At 45.2% G+C, this 18,846-nt stretch overlaps 1 protein-coding gene across 8 annotated transcripts in view; it reads left to right on the forward strand.

Annotated features, from left to right (window-relative positions):
- Positions 1-18,846, forward strand: part of RASAL2 (RAS protein activator like 2) — a 544,136-nt gene that overhangs the window by 455,787 nt on the left and 69,503 nt on the right. For all 8 annotated transcript variants that reach the window (XM_063939723.1, XM_063939722.1, XM_063939721.1 and 5 more), the window contains 2 exons: positions 137-235; positions 2,322-2,876. In XM_063939723.1, coding sequence (XP_063795793.1) covers positions 137-235; positions 2,322-2,876 — 654 coding nt within the window. The remainder of the gene's footprint in view (positions 1-136; positions 236-2,321; positions 2,877-18,846) is intronic.

Here is an 18,846-nt window from a genome sequence, read left to right on the forward strand (position 1 = left end):
TAAATATTTATTATTATTATTATTATTATTATTATTATGACATAGACTGTCAATAATTAACTTACAATCTTTTAAGTGACCTTTGATCTCTTTCCTTTTTTTTTTTCTTAAATCTATGTCAATACACCTTCACCAGGTTACTTACGCCAGTGGCAGTAAATGCTTCAGCTGCTCCTCCGTAGCAGAGAGAGATAAGTGGATGGAAAACCTACGGCGAACAGTCCAGCCCAACAAGGTAAAGGAAAACAAGACTACGGTGGAAAGATGTTATATCTCTGAGACCGGTATTAAAATGTTCTCTAGGAATTGTTGTCCCATTATACACTAAGGGGCAGATTCAATTAGCCGCGGTGTTTACCGCGTGGCTAAAGCTCTCCATTTAATGCCTGGAGCGTTAACCTATAGATTCCAGGTAAAGTGCCCAGAATCTATGGGTTACCACCAGTGGTAAGCCCCAGAGAGTGCATTTAACATTATGTGCATCCTCTGGGGGTTAACTCGTGGTGCAGGATGCCTAAATGAATCTAGCCCCTAAAGGTATATAGCTAGTGGTGCCATATAGTTTGTCTGGCTAAACATACGTACTTAAATCAATTTTCACAGATCCACACATTATACTGTGTCATATGTTCTTCTGTTGGGCTACACCTACCATCCATACATAAGATTATTTAGCCACAATTTAGTTTTTAGTTTTGTATGTTATAGTTTTTTTTAATCATTATTATTATTGTTATTATTATTCTTTATTATTGCAGACAAATAACAGATCCGATGTTAAAAAACGGTATTGAAAGAGTCACACTGAAATAGCTCTGTATCATGTGTCCTATTCAGGACATTAGCTATTAGTCCAGAGCGCATTTGTGTCCCTCCTCCTTGCACCCAACCTATCACTAATAACAGTGATGTCCCATGCAGTGTAGGGGAGTGCACTAATAACACTGATGGACCCATGTAGTGGAAGGGGGTGCCCTAATTACAGTGATTACCCATGCAATGAAAGGGAGTGCATTATTTACAGCGATGGCCCATGCAATGGAAGGGGGGCCACTAACAACAGTGATGACCCACGCAATGGAAGGCAGGTGCACTAATAACAGCGATGACCCATGCAGTGGAAGGGGGTGCACTAATAACAGCGATGACCCATGCAGTGGACGGCAGGTGCACTAATAACAACGATGACCCATGCAGTGGACGGCAGGTGCACTAATAACAGTGATGACCCATGCAATGGAAGGCAGGTGCACTAATAACAGCGATGACCCATGCAGTGGAAGGCAGGTGCACTAATAACCGATAACCCATGCAGTGGAAGGGGGTGCACTAATAACAGTGATGACCCATGCAGTGGAAGGCAGGTGCACTAATAACCGATGACCCATGCAGTGGAAGGGGGTGCACTAATAACAGCGATGACCCATGCAGTGGAAGGGGGTGCACTAATAACCGATGACCCATGCAGTGGAAGGGGGTGCACTAATAACAGCGATGACCCATGCAGTGGAAGGGGGTGCACTAATAACAGCGATGACCCATGCAATAGAAAGGGGTGCACTAATTACAGTGATGACCCATGCAATGGAAGGAAGGTGCGCTAATTACAGCGAGGACCCATGCAGTGAAAGGCAGGTGCACTAATAACAGCGATGACCCATGCAATAAAGGGGGGTGCACTAATAACAGTGATGGCCCATGCAGTGGAAGGCAGGTGCACTAATAACAGCGATGACCCATGCAATGAAGGGGGGTGCACTAATAACAGTGATGGCCCATGCAGTGGAAGGCAGGTGCACTAATAACAGCGATGACCCATGCAGTGGAAGGCAGGTGCACTAATAACAGCGATGACCCATGCAATGGAAGGGAGTGCACTAATAACAGCGATGACCCATGCAATAGAAAGGGGTGCACTAATTACAGCGATGACCCATGCAATGGAAGGGGGTTCACTAATAACAGCGATGAGCCAATGACCCATGCGATGGGAGGGGGTGGGTAGATTAACCAGTGTTACAGTAGTACAAACAGTGAGATGATGCCGGCCAAGATAGCTTTGGAGAAAGTATTAAAAGTGTAGTTACAAATGTTTCTTTTCTTTTGTGTAGTATCATTTGAAGACTATTTTAATTAGGCTGGTGACCTAACCCAATGAGTGACCATGACCTACTTGTCTAATGTATTCGTAGAATTCTGTGTTTGAATGTGTGGATAACTTTCTCTGAACCATTTAGATAAGATAGGGGAGACCATATTTAAGTAAATATATACCCTGTTCAGATACCTTTACTAAACTCTGCTTAATCTCCCACCTCCAGGACAATTGCCGGCGTGCAGAAAATGTGTTGCGGTTGTGGATCATTGAGGCCAAGGACCTAGCCCCCAAGAAGAAGTATTTCTGCGAGCTTTGTCTAGACGACACCCTCTTCGCTCGCACCACAAGCAAGACAAAAGCAGACAATATATTTTGGGGAGAGCACTTTGAGTTTTATGGCTTGCCTTCTCTCCACAATATTACTGTGCATATCTATAAGGATGTAGAGAAGAAAAAGAAGAAGGATAAAAACAATTATGTGGGGTTAGTGAACATACCCATGGCCAGTGTGACTGGCAGACAGTTTGTGGAGAAGTGGTACCCAGTGAGCACACCTACCGCCAACAAAGGCAAAACCGGGGGACCTTCCATACGTATCAAGTCCCGATATCAGACCATCACTATTCTACCCATGGAGCAGTACAAGGAGTTTGCTGAATTTATCACTATAAACTACACTATGCTGTGTTCTGTGCTGGAGCCAGTGATCAGTGTCCGGAACAAGGAGGAGATGGCCTGTGCTCTCGTGCACATTCTGCAGAGTACCGGCAGGGCCAAGGTAAGACACGACACACATTAAGCCGCTATTTTTAGTTGTTGTTGGCTCTCTAGTGCTAATTGTTGGGACATTAGAAACGACACAGGTTTTGTTTCATTCGCCTACGCTGTCACCGTAACAATTTCACATCTTGCTCTTTGGGTTTGCTGTGGTCTTGGTTTAGAGAATGAAAAAAATAGTTCAAATTTACTGGTACTGTATTTCCTTTATGCAATAAATCCATTACTCTAGACTTCAAAGGCTGGTGACCTAACAGAGCTGGTTATATTGTTTTATATCGTTATTATGGTCTTTGATTAGCATGTTGCGCAGACTGAGTTATGTGATAATTAAAGGCACTCTAGCATAAGAGTCTTCCTTCATGCTCTTCAGTACAGCAGCAGCTCCTGTTTTCTCTGTTGTATTGTTATGGAATCACTGTCTGTACAGGCAAACAGTGTTTCTGCTAGGACGTACTGTATGCATAACCATAAGGCCCCTCCCTGCAGCCTAACTCTAACCCCCTTGGATGGCACCTGAACCTAACATGAGTTCTGTTCCTGAAATGTTGAAGATTATTCTAACTTTAAGATGGTTCAAATGTGAGACGTTATGCACACTTTTACTTATACAAAATTGATAGCAAGTATTCACTTAAAACTGAATGACTACACATTTAAACCTAACTGGCTGTCATATTCTGATGCACTATTCACTCAACTAGGGTGGCCAATCCCGGGACCGGGATCCCTGGATTTAGGCCTAAAATTGGCCTGGATCCGATCACGGGATTGGAGTTTCCAATCCTGGGGATTTCGGGATTAGAAAGCCCCCATGTTTTTTTCAATGCCGGGCAGTGTTGAGCGTCCTCAGGCGGCTCAGATGCTGCCCAGCTCCCCCTGCCACCGGCTGAGCGCACTGTGCAGCATGACGTGAAGCCAGAGGTCACGCTGCGCAGTCTGACATCAACTGCAGGGACCGCACCACGCCGCCTGCAGCGAGTGAACTCGCCCGCACCCTGAGGATGGTAAGTAGTTCTGTGGGCGGGTCCGGGAAGGGGGTGAAGGGCTCTGAAGATTTTCATTTTTAAATCTTTAACCCAATCCCGGGAATCCCGGGATTGATAATATTTCAATCCCAATACCTGGGATTGAAAAAAAGGCCCGGGATTGGCCTCCCTACACGCAATTCATTCCCATAAACCTGACTGACCACTCATTTTTCTGCACTATCCATTCAACACATTCCCAGAAACTTGACTGACTGTACACATTCTGCTGTCCAATCTGTTAAACCCATTCCTGTAAAATTAATTAAATTAGGCACAGGGATGGCTGCATGGAACATAGCTCTGGGTTTCACACCTGAAGCTGTTCAATTAATGGTTATTTTACCTGTGTGGTAAACCATGGGATAATGGGGGTAATTCCAAGTTGATCGCAGCAGGAAATTTTTTAGCAGTTGGGCAAAACCATGTGCACTGCAGGGGAGGCAGATATAACGTGCAGAAAGAGTTAGATTTGGGTGGGTTATTTTGTTTCTGTGCAGGGTAAATACTGGCTACTTTATTTTTACACTGCAAATTAGATTGCAGATTAAACACACCACACCCAAATTTAACTCTCTCTGCACATGTTATATCTGCCTCCCCTGCAGTGCACATGGTTTTGCCCAACTGCTAAAAAATTTCCTGCTGCGATCAACTTGGAATTACCCCCAATGCGCGCTAATCCATACATAAATTGCAGAAATGTATGGGTTTCTCTGCACGTTAAATCCAAACTGGTACATTTTTATCCGGACTGCACCTCGCAGTTCCTCAGTCTGCAGGAAAAGTGCTCCTTTGGGGAATAACACGAGGGGTACATCCCGCTAATTGAATCGGGCAGCCCAGATAATTAGGGTTGGATTCCCCCCATGGTTACTTTGTATTCCCCAAGAATCTCTGACAGCAGTTCCTGACATTAAATTAGGATCACTATGGGGTCGATTCAGTTCGGCAACTTATGAATAGCGCCAGGAATTAGCTCCCGACGCTATTCAATTCAGCTCCAGTTAATTCAGCGATGGCCCATTCTCGCCGACTAAACAGGTTAAATTGTCGGGAGAACGGGCATTCTCCGACTTAACTCCCCGGCGCGAGGCTGATTCCCGACAGAATCGGCCTCGCGCCGGCCATGAGGCAGCACACTTGTCTGGTTTTTTCTCTCATCCCCCAGGGATGAGAGAAGAATTCCCGACAATTGCGGGTAACTAGCAGCTGAATTGAATAGCGTTGGGAGCTAATTCCCGGCGCTATTCATAAGTTGCCGAATTGAATCGACCCCTATGTCTATATCAGTGATGTCATCATAAGATTTCCCATGTAGGAATGAGAACCCTGTGGTCTAAAGAGACACATATCCGCGTTCCTAGGGCACTGCAACTGCTAAAGCATGTGTTAACATGTTGTACATCAGTTTACGTGTCATTGACATTTAATCTTATGCAGTTCCTAAAACCCGAGTAATAATAATAATATTAAAGTCCTACAGATATGTTTACATGCGCAATAACACCACACATGTTAAAAAATACACATTTGGAATTTCTGTATATTATGGAAAGACCACCATACTTTTCCAGCTCTCGTGCTATCCTCTTTAACCAGCATAATGCAGATTCTGGCTCTCCACTTTTGTATTACTGGTTTGACCAGTTTTTGTTACAGGTTGAGTATTCCATATCCGAATATTCCGATGTACAGAATTTTTTAAGTAAGACTGAGATAGTGAAAACTTTGTTTTCTGGTGGCTCAATGTACACAAACTTTGTTTAATACACACATTTATTACAAATATTGTATTAAATGACCTTCAGGCTGTGTATATATGAAACATAAATGCATTCTGTGCTTAGACTTTGGTCCCATCCAGGGGTGTATCTACCTATTGGCCAGGATGGCACTCGCCAGGGGCGCCAAGCAAGGAGGGGGCGCCGCCTGGCTGTGCCACCCACGGCCAAAGGATAGGAAAGCAGTACTGTCAGACTGTACCTGGTGAGAGTCTGTTACTGCTGGAGCGGCACCGCACTTGTAATCAGAAAATAAACTACAGCTCCCAGCAGCCCTTGTTTCTGGGAGCTCCCAACAGCAAGGGCTGCTGGTAACTGTAGTTTATTGTGAGTCTGATTACAAGTACGGTGCTGCCGGACTCTAGTCTTATCACTAGTGCAGTGCGGTATGCGGTGCTGACGGACACCGGCGCTGCGCCGGCAGTAACAGACTGTCACCAGGTACACAGCAATTGTTATATAGTACAGTGCTATAGATCTATTTGTTGTTGAAGATAATAAAGTGTCAGTGTTTGGGAGAAGGGACTGTATTACTGTACCTGGAAAACTACACGATTTTCATGCATGTTATATGTAAGTAAGTAGTAAGTAAGTGAAAACTTTAACTTGTTTAGTGTAATAAAGAAAATACAAATCTTACCTATTTCAAGGCCAGGTTCAAGGAAATGTATATCAGATAATTGTATAATTTATCATTTTATCTTGGAAGTGATGGCACCCTGATGTTTCTTCTAACAGAAAGCACTTCTACCGTCTAACTAATGGTGTTTGGTTAATGGCTGGGTCCATTTGAGGCTCATCTCACAGCAGCTCATTAGCATTTCATTCAGGATGCAGTCAAGATGCCGGCGTTTGGCATCCCGACGGTCGGAAAGCTGACGCCAGCATCCCGAAACTGCTCGGAATGCTGATGCTGGCATCTCAACATACTGTAGATATCGATGCAGAATGCCAAAATCCGGATCGAGTTGGTGCCAAAGTCTCCACTGGCAAGCCACATGGCAGGGTTAGGGTTAGGCTGCGAGGGTGGGAGGTTTAGGGTTAGGCTGCAGGGAGGAAGATTAGGAAGGGTGGGTTAGGGTTAGGCACCACAGAAGAGGCTTTTTTTTGGGGAGGGGGGGTTAAGGTCAGGCTGTGGGAAAGGTGGGTTAGGGGGGAGGGATGGTGTAACGTGAATACGAGACACTACTGTGCTGTGTAATGTGAATAAGGGACACTACTGTGTGGCATAATTTGAATTGGAAGTACTATTGTGTCCACGCCCTTCCCCCACAAGACCATGCCCCATTTCCAATACTCACCCCTTATTCCAAATGTGTGTAGGGTGGGGCACCAGCCCCTTACTTTGGCAGGGGCGCTCGGACCCCTAGATACACCCCTGGTCCCATCACCATGATATGGTATGCAATTATTCCAAAATACGGAAAAATACGATACCCAAAATACTTCTGGTCCCAAGCATTTTGGATATGGGATACTCAACCTGTATTTAACAAGTCCACAAATTCCACCAGTAGATTCTGCTCAATCAGAATCCAGTTTTATTATGTTTATTTGGTCCATGACAGCTCATCTATGATCACGCTAGTATATGTGTAGTATATGGAGCCCTTTGCAAATTAGTCATTTTGCCTGATCATTATTATTATTATCCTTTATTTATATGGCGCCACAAGGGTTCCGCAGTGTCCAATTACAGAGTACATATGCACATAGTCAAAACAGGAAAACAGTGACTTACAGTTGAAGACAATATAGGACAAGTACAGGGTAACTAAGTATAACTACACCAGTAAACATAGAGATAAGTTCCAGGTGGCCAAAAAACTGCAGGATCTGGGCAGTTGAGGATTATTAAAGTAAGAAAAGTATAAGCACATGAGGGAAGAGGGCCCTACTCGTGAGAGCTTACATTCTAAGGGTAGAAGGTACCCTTTATGTCAAACACTCCAAAGCCAGACTCATCTACTGGAGAATTAATGAAGGAAAGGCGGTACATGACACTATGATGCCGCCCTACCCCTGTGCCGATTTCTGCAGGACAGCTTTATGCCGGAAGATGAAAATAGCCCCAGTATAAGTGGGCACTGTATTGGTAACTTGGTTTGGGGAGCTGCTGGATCCAAATGACATCTAGAAGGTGTGTAGAAAGGAGACTTGTGACATGTGACACTGACAGTTTAATTCATTTAGGAGTTTCCCTAAAGTTTATGTTCCAGTTGTTCAAATACAACCTCTATCCTCTATGGACAGTCAGCACTATTTGCCGTAGCAATTCTTTAAGCCGGTGTGCTGTATATATTCTCTGCAGCTGTGAGGGTCACCATGTATTATTACTGCCGCAAAACGTTATTTTCCAGAGTTATATAAAAGTTTCCCATCTACAGATAAATATAAAGAGCCTGCACCAGATAAATGATGCTTCTTGTGGTGCTTGAAAGACAGAGACCTAATGCTTGGAGACAGGGCAGACGGTAAAGCGTGGAAAGAATTGCAGTCTTGGGAAGGGCTTTGTGTTGATGTCAGTATATCAGGTCTGTTATGTTCCAGCTTAGTAAGCAATGAAGATTTCAGCTAGGAGCGTTCCTCACTATCATTATTTGCCTCGCTCTCCAGTGAATTATAGGGCTGCTGCAGGTATTATTAAACGAGTAACTTTAACGATTTGGTTGTTGCCTGTGGAGCTAGGCACTTGTAAATGGCTAATTCAGCTAGGACAGTTTGTTTTTTGCAAGGGCACAGTTTGTTTTCTTTTTAGTGATGCCCAGATGCATTGTGTATGGGTGTTTTCTGTATTAGAAAGCTTTATTAATAGGCTTGGTGCACATAGTAACCAAACACCTAATTGGGAAAGCACAGCAATGAGATGTGAAATGCTTGAGAAATGGAGGCCACCAAATTCAATGGGGGAATTCCAGCTAATGTTAGTTTTCCACTTATGGTGCATTCTTATCCTAAACACACGATGGAGTCATCTCTTTTGTAGCCTGGACTTATAGTCATGAAAATGAAGTGTATTCATTAGGAACGAGCGATATCACGGAAACAGGTCTCATTTCTCATTCAATATTTGCAGCATATTCCATGAAAACACCTGGGTTTTTTTTGTGGGATACCCACAAATAATAAGTATAACTCCCAACGTATGAAGGAGGGACCGCTGCAGACATCTCCAATGTTTGCAGTGGTCCTTCCATTACCAACAGTAGCCGCAACCCCAAAAGCTTTCTTATACCCCTTTCACATCGCACTAAAAACCCGGTATCGACACGGCATATTGCCGTGTCGAAACGGGTCAGTGTGCGATGTGAAAGGTCCTTTTCAGAATTAGCGGGTCGCCTGACCCGGTAATTCAACCCGGTAAAAAAGAAGGGTTATTACCGGGTTGATTACCGGGTCAGGCGCAGTGTGAATGGGAGCCGTTCCGATGCGACACGGCTCCCATTCACAGCATAGGCAGAGGCGGCGCAGGATATGAGCTCATCTCCCGGCGCCGCCTCCACCCCGCCCCTGCTGCTGCTGCGCCCTCCGCTGCTATGGCAACCGACCCGGTATATTGCCGGGTCGGAAAGCCAGCAACGGAGCGCAAATGCCGGATCCCACCCGGTAAGTACACGTTTCACTTACCGAATAGGATCCGGCATTTGCGATCTGAATGCAGCATTAGGGAGCTGTCAGATTTACTAAGCTTGGAATGTGCAGTATTCCAGAGTTTGTACCCTGCAGCTCGTTACCTACTTTAGCCTGCGATCTACATTTTGCAATGGCTTCCACAAATGTCTGGTCAGTGGACTGCATATGCACAGTGGAGCGCGGGGGGTCGTAATATAGTAGTGAAGTGACAGCTAATACAGTCACTGCACTACTAACACATCTCAGGGACAGGCGCCTTTTGGAACTTCTGTACCTGCATATGGCATTTGATAAATGCGTTAGGTATATAATTTCTTATTGTGCTCTATAGTGGCCATAAGAAACTTCAGTTTTCATGCCTGACACTCGATAATTAATACATATGCCCCTTAGTATACATTGCCTTCTCCTGAGTAAATAAATCAACTTCTACAGTCAAAGTGGACTTGTGGGAGGGGTGTGGTCTAGCAGCCCAACATGGCGGATGCTTTCTAGTTGAGCTTCTTAGAACCTTGCTTTAAAATCTGTGAGCCCACATCTGGCTGCACATGACTGTCCTTTGACTTCTGCGAATAGTGGAGGGGCATACACACTCACCGGGAGCATTAAACCCTGGCCAGGTGGTATGGGTTTTGTAGCATATATCCTGAGGCATCCACGCTGCACACTCTGGCTGCAGTCTTCAGCAGTGCCGCTGATCTCCTCCGGGCATTATGAAGAGCCCCGGTGCCTGCCTGCCTCCCTGAGATGCTTCTGCTTGCAATCCGTGGCCCACACTTTTTTTCTGATCTGTCTTTAACTTATAGTTGTTACTGAGTTTTATTTTGCACAGTGCTGTTTGTTTTTGCAATGTTTGACTCCTTTGGGCTGGTGGAGTCATTGACCCCAGTATATCCCCCATTACTCATTTCTGTCCGAAACATCGTCCCCTTATGGGTCCTGATACTGCCCTGGAGTGGTTTTTCAAGGTACACTTTCTTCCCAGGTTACCTTTTGTATTATTGTGTTCGCCTAGTGATTGTTTACCTTTCCCCTTGGGCTTCCCTTCCCTCCTTATCCCTCTCCCTTCCCGGTCCACCTATGCTCTACTTATGACTTTGGATGCCCTTAGTTTTAGAGCCATTTGTGTCCTCTGCGATCTATAACCTGACTAAAGTGGTTCTCAGAAGACGTTGCTCTTTATTCCTCCCCATCAGTTCATGAGTCTCTTTGAAGCAACATGTCTTTGATTTTCCAGTATTTAATATAAAACTGTGTGTTCATCTCTGACTTCCTATGGGCTAGGCTTTTGTTTCCCTATGACTCCTATACTCCTTTTTTTTGTTACGGACCTTCACAATCGCCTCTTTTTCTGTGGTGCCAGACATTTTATTCATATGTATGTGGTACTATTGTATTGCAAAGGCAGCTGGGATATTTTATATTGGATTATATTTTGTATATACTGTATGTTTACAGTCACATTACTTTGTAAGAATAACATATATTATCTGTGTCTCTTTTTGAAACTTTGTTTGAAAAAAAAGGAAGCCATCTACTATATCTTTATTTTCCATTAGGAGTGCCGCTCAATTACTGTCAATGGATAGTATTTCAGTATACCTCCACAGAAAGTAAAATAATAGCTCTCTGCATCATATTAACTTCTGCACAGAATGATAGGCCTGTGTATTTCACCAAATATGTATTAAGGCAATGAAAAAAATGTATTTATATACTGTGTAGAAATCATTCATATGGCTATGGCTGGATTAAATTGTCGTCCGTCCACCCCCCCAGCTATTTTAATGTTGCTGCCGACGGGCGCGACAAGTTAATTTCAGCTTGCTACCCCTAGGCTAGCAAGCCGAAATGCGCATAAAGAGACCCATTTGGGTGGCCAATTGGTCTTTTCACGCTCGCACCCTTTACTTCAGTCGGGTGTAGGTGCTTTGCGCACCTAAATCCGAGCGTAATGGGCGTGATAAGTGGGGGGCATTTGAATATCGCCCCTTGATCTCGCTTCACTTTATACGGGAGATCGGGGGTGCGATAACATTTGAATTCCCTCCATAATCTTCCCCACGAATTCCCCCCATAGTCTTGATGTGAAAATATTTTTAATTAGAAGAAGTTTCGCTGCTATGCAAAACCCAGGCTGTATTTAGACGTATCCGGATGACAGATAAACAGTGGCTAGTTAGACAGTGAATAGATAGACACCATATGTTAGACAGACATTAAGTCGACAGGGTAAAAAATTCGACATGAAAAAGATTGACAGGATCAAAAGGCCGACATGAAAAGGTAGACAGGTTTATTTTTTTATACATTTTACATGTTTTTGGACTTTTTCTATACCTTCTCTATCCATGTCGGCATAGAGTTGGTTATAATCTTTGTGGCGAGCGCAGTGAGCCACCAAGTTTGAAGCGTGGCGAGCGAAGCAAGGGAATGCCTTTCTACAATTAAGGGTCCCAGATGACAAAACTATCCACACAAACCCCAAAAATGCAAAAGAAAGTGGTGTCTACCTTTTTTGTTGACAATTTTCATGTCGACCTTTTGATCCTGTCTACCTTTTGTACCGTCTATTTTTTTTCATGTCTACCTTTTGACCACGTCGACCTTTTGACTGTCTAACATGTGGTGTCGATCTGTTGACTGTCTAACTAGACACTGTCTATGTATAGTATTATACCTCACCCATTTAGACACGAAGGCCCGAAAATTGTTCAGCTCAAGTATTGTGTACTTAAATGTGTATTATGAAAATGAAAGCTATAAAAATTCAAGAAATGAGGATCTGTGAAACATACAATGATGTCTGAACATAACTACCAAAAGCTCCAATTCAAGATGCATGCAGGGTTTAAGTATTCACGTACTAGTTACCAGAATGACGGAACAACATAACAGTAATGTCAGTGCCTGTGTGCACAAGAAACAGAGCAACTCTTGATTTGCTCCATCGGGCGCCATCTAGTGGCTGCCGGCGCGCTTGACACATGAACCCCCCCCATAGAGGTGAGGAGTAGCGTTAGCCTTTTATTATACAGGATTACTGACTAGAGTAACGCTTTGTATATGCACTAACTATAGGGTTGACCTGACCATAATAATGTCATATAGTGTTGGCCTTAAAATGCAGCAAACCTAACATTTAATATAGGCGTGTTTATGAAGTTCAAAAGACAAATGTACTTGGATGATATCAGAGCTGTTCACTCTGAGGATGATTTGAAATATACTTATATTTGACAGAAAGGGGAACATTATTCTTTATAATACGTATTATTTTTTTCTCACAGAAATCAAACATTTGCATTTTTGGGGGGCATTTTCTTTCATTATTATTTGAAATATATTTATGTTTCATTGGGTAATTTGTTCTTTAAAAAGCAGAGGGCTGCTTTCACGCAGCTGATTGTGAGGGGATTTAATTGGTTGAGAGGCTAGGGTTAGGGCAAGGGCATATTTGACACTGCTTTGACACTACTTGCTGGCTGAGGGCATGTTGACACGGATCAACTGAGGTCATGCTGAGGTAATATTAGTGGAGGGAGAACCGTATATGAGAGACTTTGACGTACCTGATCTTTTGTATTTGTTTGCCATGGCCTAACATGGCCACTGTAGTGAAAGGTGATATTTGGTTTTATAATTCCTGATGTCAGGGGTTTAGAAAGACGCACACTTCTTTCACAGCTATTTTATGCAAGTTTTCACATCACCATACTTCCTAACTTTTAAAGTTAGGGAGCTGGGACAAACAAATTCATGAATGAGAGAGTGGTCATGATCATGGGGGTTATTCAAATGTGACTGGGGTTGCTTCTTTTGCCGCAAAGTACTTTGCGCATGCGCAGGACCCATTCTGCATGTGCACGTACGGGTATGGCGTTGAAGGCAGAAGGACGGCAGCACATGGTCAGTGACAGTTTGCTGTTGGCAGGGAGGGGGCGGTGAAGGCCACTGTTTGTAAAAACGGAGGTGTGTCGCCGCCGTTTAGTGGAAGGAAAGGGGCCAGTGATCCCCATTGTAGGACGGAGATTTCCTGGCCGCTGCAACGGGCGGTTTGCGTGGCACCATGAGTGCCACAAGCCGCCAGATAGTGGGTGAGAGATCCATGGCTGCGTCTTAAGACGCAGGTCGGATCACTACTTCAGCAGGAGGCGTCTGCTTGTAATAGACGCCTGTTGCTGCATCACCATACAGCACTATCACTGCTTCAGCAGTGAGAGCACTTCTACCCATATCTGATTCAGGGCCCGTTGCTCTGGACAGTCCTGGCCCCTTCCCTACTCATATAACAATCTTTTAAATTGGCATATGTACAGTGCATACCCTCCAACTGTACCTTTTTGGCCGTTACAGTACCGTTTTTATGGTCTGTACCACCAAAAAGGGATTTGTATATCGATTTTTGACTCGCCAAATTTCCATTGGAAGTATAGGAAAGTGGCCATGCCCCTTTTCCTAATTTGTACCGGTTTTTTTTGTGTCAAATGTTGGAGGGTATGGAGCTCTAGTATTATCAAAAGTTTTATGTTAATATTTACATACCTTGACATATTTATGCATTTTGTTTTACACTATACACCTCAGAAAATGATTTCAGAAACCTGTTTGCTGCACGCAAAAAAAAGTAAGTTGGATATCCACTCAGAAGAAAAGGGAATATCAAATTCAATGAGACTTAAAGTTTACTGATCCTCTTTGGAAAAAGAAGACTGGTCAGTTTAAAAAAAAAAAAAAAAAAAAAAAAGATACTTACTCTTTTCAGCATGCACACAAGATGGCTGACTGCCATGCACTCACTTTAAAGTTGTGCTCTCTTGACATTGCATCATCTACAGGGATTACATTAATAAATGACCTTGTGAAGCACAAGAAACAAACATTATGTTTTTTGAAAGCTAAACTGTCCTGTAGAAGCTAGTCTGTGGTAAATGCAGTTTATCTTTGTGTATAAACACACACCAGCGTGCAGCCTTCCATGTTTACCACAAGCACCCTCTCACAGGCCAGTTTACTTGTTAACACTTTTAATGTCAACATAGGGGAGTATTCAGCTGAAGTTGTAAACTGCCGTATTGGGGTTCCGACCTATTCAATCGGGCTGCTTTTTTCCCGACAAGTCGGCAATTTCGATATGTTGGAAAACACGTGGATCAGCGGATTAACCGCGGATCCACTTGTTTTGTCGGATTCGACAGGTTTTGGCCCTGTTTCCGACGATGTCAATCTGACTTTAATAAAAATAAAAGTCTGATTGGCATTGTCGGAAACGGCCAGATCCGGTCTGATTTGGCCGCTCATTGAATACTGCATTGTCGGATCCTTTCTGTCGGAAAGGATCCGACAAGCATTGAATTCCACCCCATAGAAATTAAAGGGAGGTTATTGAATGGGATAGTGAGGTGTTAATAGTTTATTATGAGTAGTACTGTCTGTATGGAGTTTATGGGGGTAATTCAATTGTTTATTTGCTCCCAATCTCTGAATAGCTGCTGGTTGGTGCTCGTGGGTGCTGGGACCAGCCATAAGATTTGGATTGTTTATTTGCACCCAATCTCCTGTCTAAAGTGACAAGATGGCTAGACTATGGCTAATCGCAGGGGGTGGTAGTGAGCTGAAAATGAACTTCTCGCGCCCCTCAGCAGCAACATTTGAATAGCTGCTGGTTGGCGCTCATGGGAGCTGGGACCCTCGATAATATCTAAATTTGCAAAGCGCCTAAACCCGACTAAACTAATGGGCGCAAGCGTGAAAAGATCTGTTTGTGCGGCCAAACTGGTCTTTTTCCGTTCATTTCAGCTCGCTACCCCCAGGGGCTAGTGAGCTGAAATGAATAGCTGCTGGTTGGCGCTTGTGGGTGCTGGGACCCACCATAAGATTTGGATTTGGTCCTATAGGTCTTCACCAAGTTTCCTCCAATACTCCCCAAGAATAGGTTGTTTGGTTCAAGACAAAATTTCTCTGACGTCCTAGTGGATGCTGGGAACTCCGTAAGGACCATGGGGAATAGCGGGCTCCGAAGGAGACTGGGCACTCTAAGAAAGAATTAGGACTACCTGGTGTGCACTGGCTCCTCCCTCTATGCCCCTCCTCCAGACCTCAGTTAGAATCTGTGCCCGGCTCGAGCTGGTTGCACACTAGGGGCTCTCCTGAGCTTCTAGAAAAGAAAGTATATTTAGGTTTTTTATTTTCAGTGAGATCTGCTGGCAACAGACTCACTGCTACGAGGGACTTAGGGGAGAGAAGCGAACCTACCTGCTTGCAGCTAGCTTGGGCTTCTAGGCTACTGGACACCATTAGCTCCAGAGGGATCGAACACAGGCCCAGCCTCGGTCGTCCGGTCCCGGAGGCGCGCCGCCGTCCCCCTTGCAGAGCCAGAAGCAAGAAGAACGTCCAGGAAATCGGCGGCTGAAGACTCCGGTCTTCATTAAGGTAGCGCACAGCACTGCAGCTGTGCGCCATTGCTCCCCATGCACACCTCACACTCCGGTCACTGATGGGTGCAGGGCGCTGGGGGGGGGTGCCCTGGGCTGCAATAAGATTACCTTACATTGGCAGTAAATACACATAATATAGTCATTAAGACTTATATATGTGTAAAATCCCCTGCCATATATCCATTAAAAAAAGCGGGAGAAGTCAGCCGTGAAGGGGGCGGGGCTATCTCCCTCAGCACACTGGCGCCATTTCCTCTCACAGCTCCGCTGGAAGGACGCTCCCCAGGCTCTCCCCTGCAGTTTCCAGGCTCAATAGGGTAAAAAAGAGAGAGGGGGCACTGAATTTAGGTGCAAATACTATATATATATATAGCTGCTATAGGGTAAAATCACTCATTATAGTGTACATCCCTGTGATTTATAGCGCTGTGGTGTGTGCTGGCATACTCTCTCTCTGTCTCCCCAAAGGACTTTGTGGGGTCCTGTCCTCAGTCAGAGCATTCCCTGTGTGTGTGCGGAGTGTCGGTACGGCTGTGTCTACATGTTTGATGAGAAGGCTTATGTGGAGGCGGAGCAGGTGCCGATAAATGTGATGTCACCCCCTGCGGGGTCGACACCTGAGTGGATGGCTATGTGGAAGGAATTACGTGACAGTGTCAACTCCTTACATAAGAGGTTTGATGACATAGCAGATGTGGGACAGCCGGCTTCTCAGTCCGTGCCTGCCCAGGCGTCTCAAAAGCCATCAGGGGCTCAAAAACGCCCGCTACCTCAGATGGCAGACACAGATGTTGACACGGATACTGACTCCAGTGTCGACGACGATGAGACTAGTGTACATTCCAATAGGGCCATCCGTTACATGATTACGGCAATGAAAAATGTGTTGCACATTTCTGACATTAACCCTGGTACCACAAAAAAGGGTATTATGTTTGGGGAGAAAAAGCAACCTGTGGTTTTTCCCCCTTCTGAAGAGTTAAATGAAGTGTGTGATGAAGCGTGGGTTTCCCCCGATAAGAAACTGGTAATTTCCAAAAAGTTACTAAGGGCGTACCCTTTCCCGCCAGAGGATAGGATACGCTGGGAGACATCCCCTAGGGTGGATAAAGCGCTCACACGCTTGTCAAAGAAGGTGGCACTACCGTCTCTGGATACGGCCGCCCTAAAGGAGCCTGCGGATAGAAAGCAGGAGGCTATCCTGAAGTCTGTATATACACACTCAGGTATTATACTGAGACCGGCTATTGCTTCAGCATGGATGTGCAGTGCTGCAGCTGCGTGGTCAGATTCCCTGTCTGATAACATTGATACCCTTGACAGGGACACTATATTGCTAACTGTAGAGCATATAAAAGACATAGTCTTATACATGAGAGATGCACAGAGGGATATTTGCCAACTGGCATCTAGAATAAATGCAATGTCCATTTCTGCCAGGAGAGTATTATGGACTCGGCAGTGGACAGGTGATGCGGATTCTAAAAGGCACATGGAGGTTTTGCCTTACAAGGGTGAGGAATTGTTTGGGGATGGTCTCTCGGACCTCGTTTCCACAGCGACGGCTGGGAAGTCGACATTTTTACCCCATGTTCCCTCACAGCCAAAGAAAGCACCGTATTATCAGGTACAGTCCTTTCGGCCCCAGAAAGGCAAGCGGGTTAAAGGCGCGTCCTTTCTGCCCAGTGGCAGAGGTAGGGGGAAAAAGCTGCACCAAACAGCAAGTTCCCAGAAACAAAAGTCCTCTCCCGCTTCCTCTAAGTCCACCGCATGACGCTGGGGCTCCACAGGTGGAGCCAGGTGCGGTGGGGGCCCGTCTCCGGAACTTCAGCGACCAGTGGGTTCGCTCACGGGTGGATCCCTGGATTCTACAAGTGGTATCTCAGGGGTACAAGCTGGAATTAGAGACGTCTCCCCCTCGCCGTTTCCTCAAATCAGCCTTGCCAACTACTCCCCCAGACAGGGAGGCGGTGCTGGAGGCAATTTACAAGCTGTACTCCCAGCAGGTGATAACCAAAGTACCCCTCCTTCAACAGGGACGGGGTTACTATTCCACAATGTTTGTGGTACCGAAACCGGACGGTTCGGTGAGACCCATTTTAAATTTGAAATCCTTGAACACTTATATAAGAAGGTTCAAGTTCAAAATGGAATCGCTCAGGGCGGTTATTGCAAGCCTGGACGAAGGGGATTACATGGTATCACTGGACATCAAGGATGCTTACTTGCATGTCCCCATTTACCCTCCTCACCAGGAGTACCTCAGATTTGTGGTACAGGACTGTCATTACCAATTCCAGACGTTGCCGTTTGGTCTGTCCACGGCACCGAGGGTATTTACCAAGGTAATGGCCGAAATGATGATACTCCTTCGAAAAAAGGGAGTTATAATTATCCCGTACTTGGACGATCTCCTTATAAAGGCGAGGTCCAGGGAACAGTTGTTGATCGGAGTAGCACTAGCTCGGGAAGTGCTACAACAGCACGGCTGGATCCTGAATATTCCAAAGTCGCAGCTGGTTCCTACAACGCGTCTACTGTTCCTGGGGATGGTTCTGGACACAGAACAGAAAAAGGTGTTTCTCCCGGAGGAGAAGGCCAAGGAGTTGTCATCTCTAGTCAGAGACCTCCTAAAACCAAAACAGGTGTCGGTGCACCACCACGCGAGTCCTGGGAAAGATGGTAGCTTCTTACGAAGCAATTCCATTCGGAAGGTTCCATGCAAGGATCTTTCAGTGGGATCTGTTGGACAAGTGGTCCGGATCGCATCTTCAGATGCATCGGCTGATAACCCTGTCTCCAAGGACCAGGGTGTCGCTGTTGTGGTGGCTGCAGAGTGCTCATCTTCTAGAGGGTCGCAGATTCGGCATACAGGACTGGGTCCTGGTGACCACGGATGACAGCCTTCGAGGTTGGGGGGCAGTCACACAGGGAAGAAACTTCCAAGGACTATGGACGAGTCAGGAGACTTCCCTACACATAAATATTCTGGAACTAAGGGCCATTTACAATGCCCTAAGTCAGGCAAGACCCCTGCTTCAACACCAGCCGGTGCTGATCCAGTCAGACAACATCACGGCGGTCGCCCA

The sequence above is a fragment of the Pseudophryne corroboree genome, chromosome 9 (assembly GCF_028390025.1).
Source record: "Pseudophryne corroboree isolate aPseCor3 chromosome 9, aPseCor3.hap2, whole genome shotgun sequence".
Lineage (NCBI taxonomy): Eukaryota > Metazoa > Chordata > Amphibia > Anura > Myobatrachidae > Pseudophryne > Pseudophryne corroboree.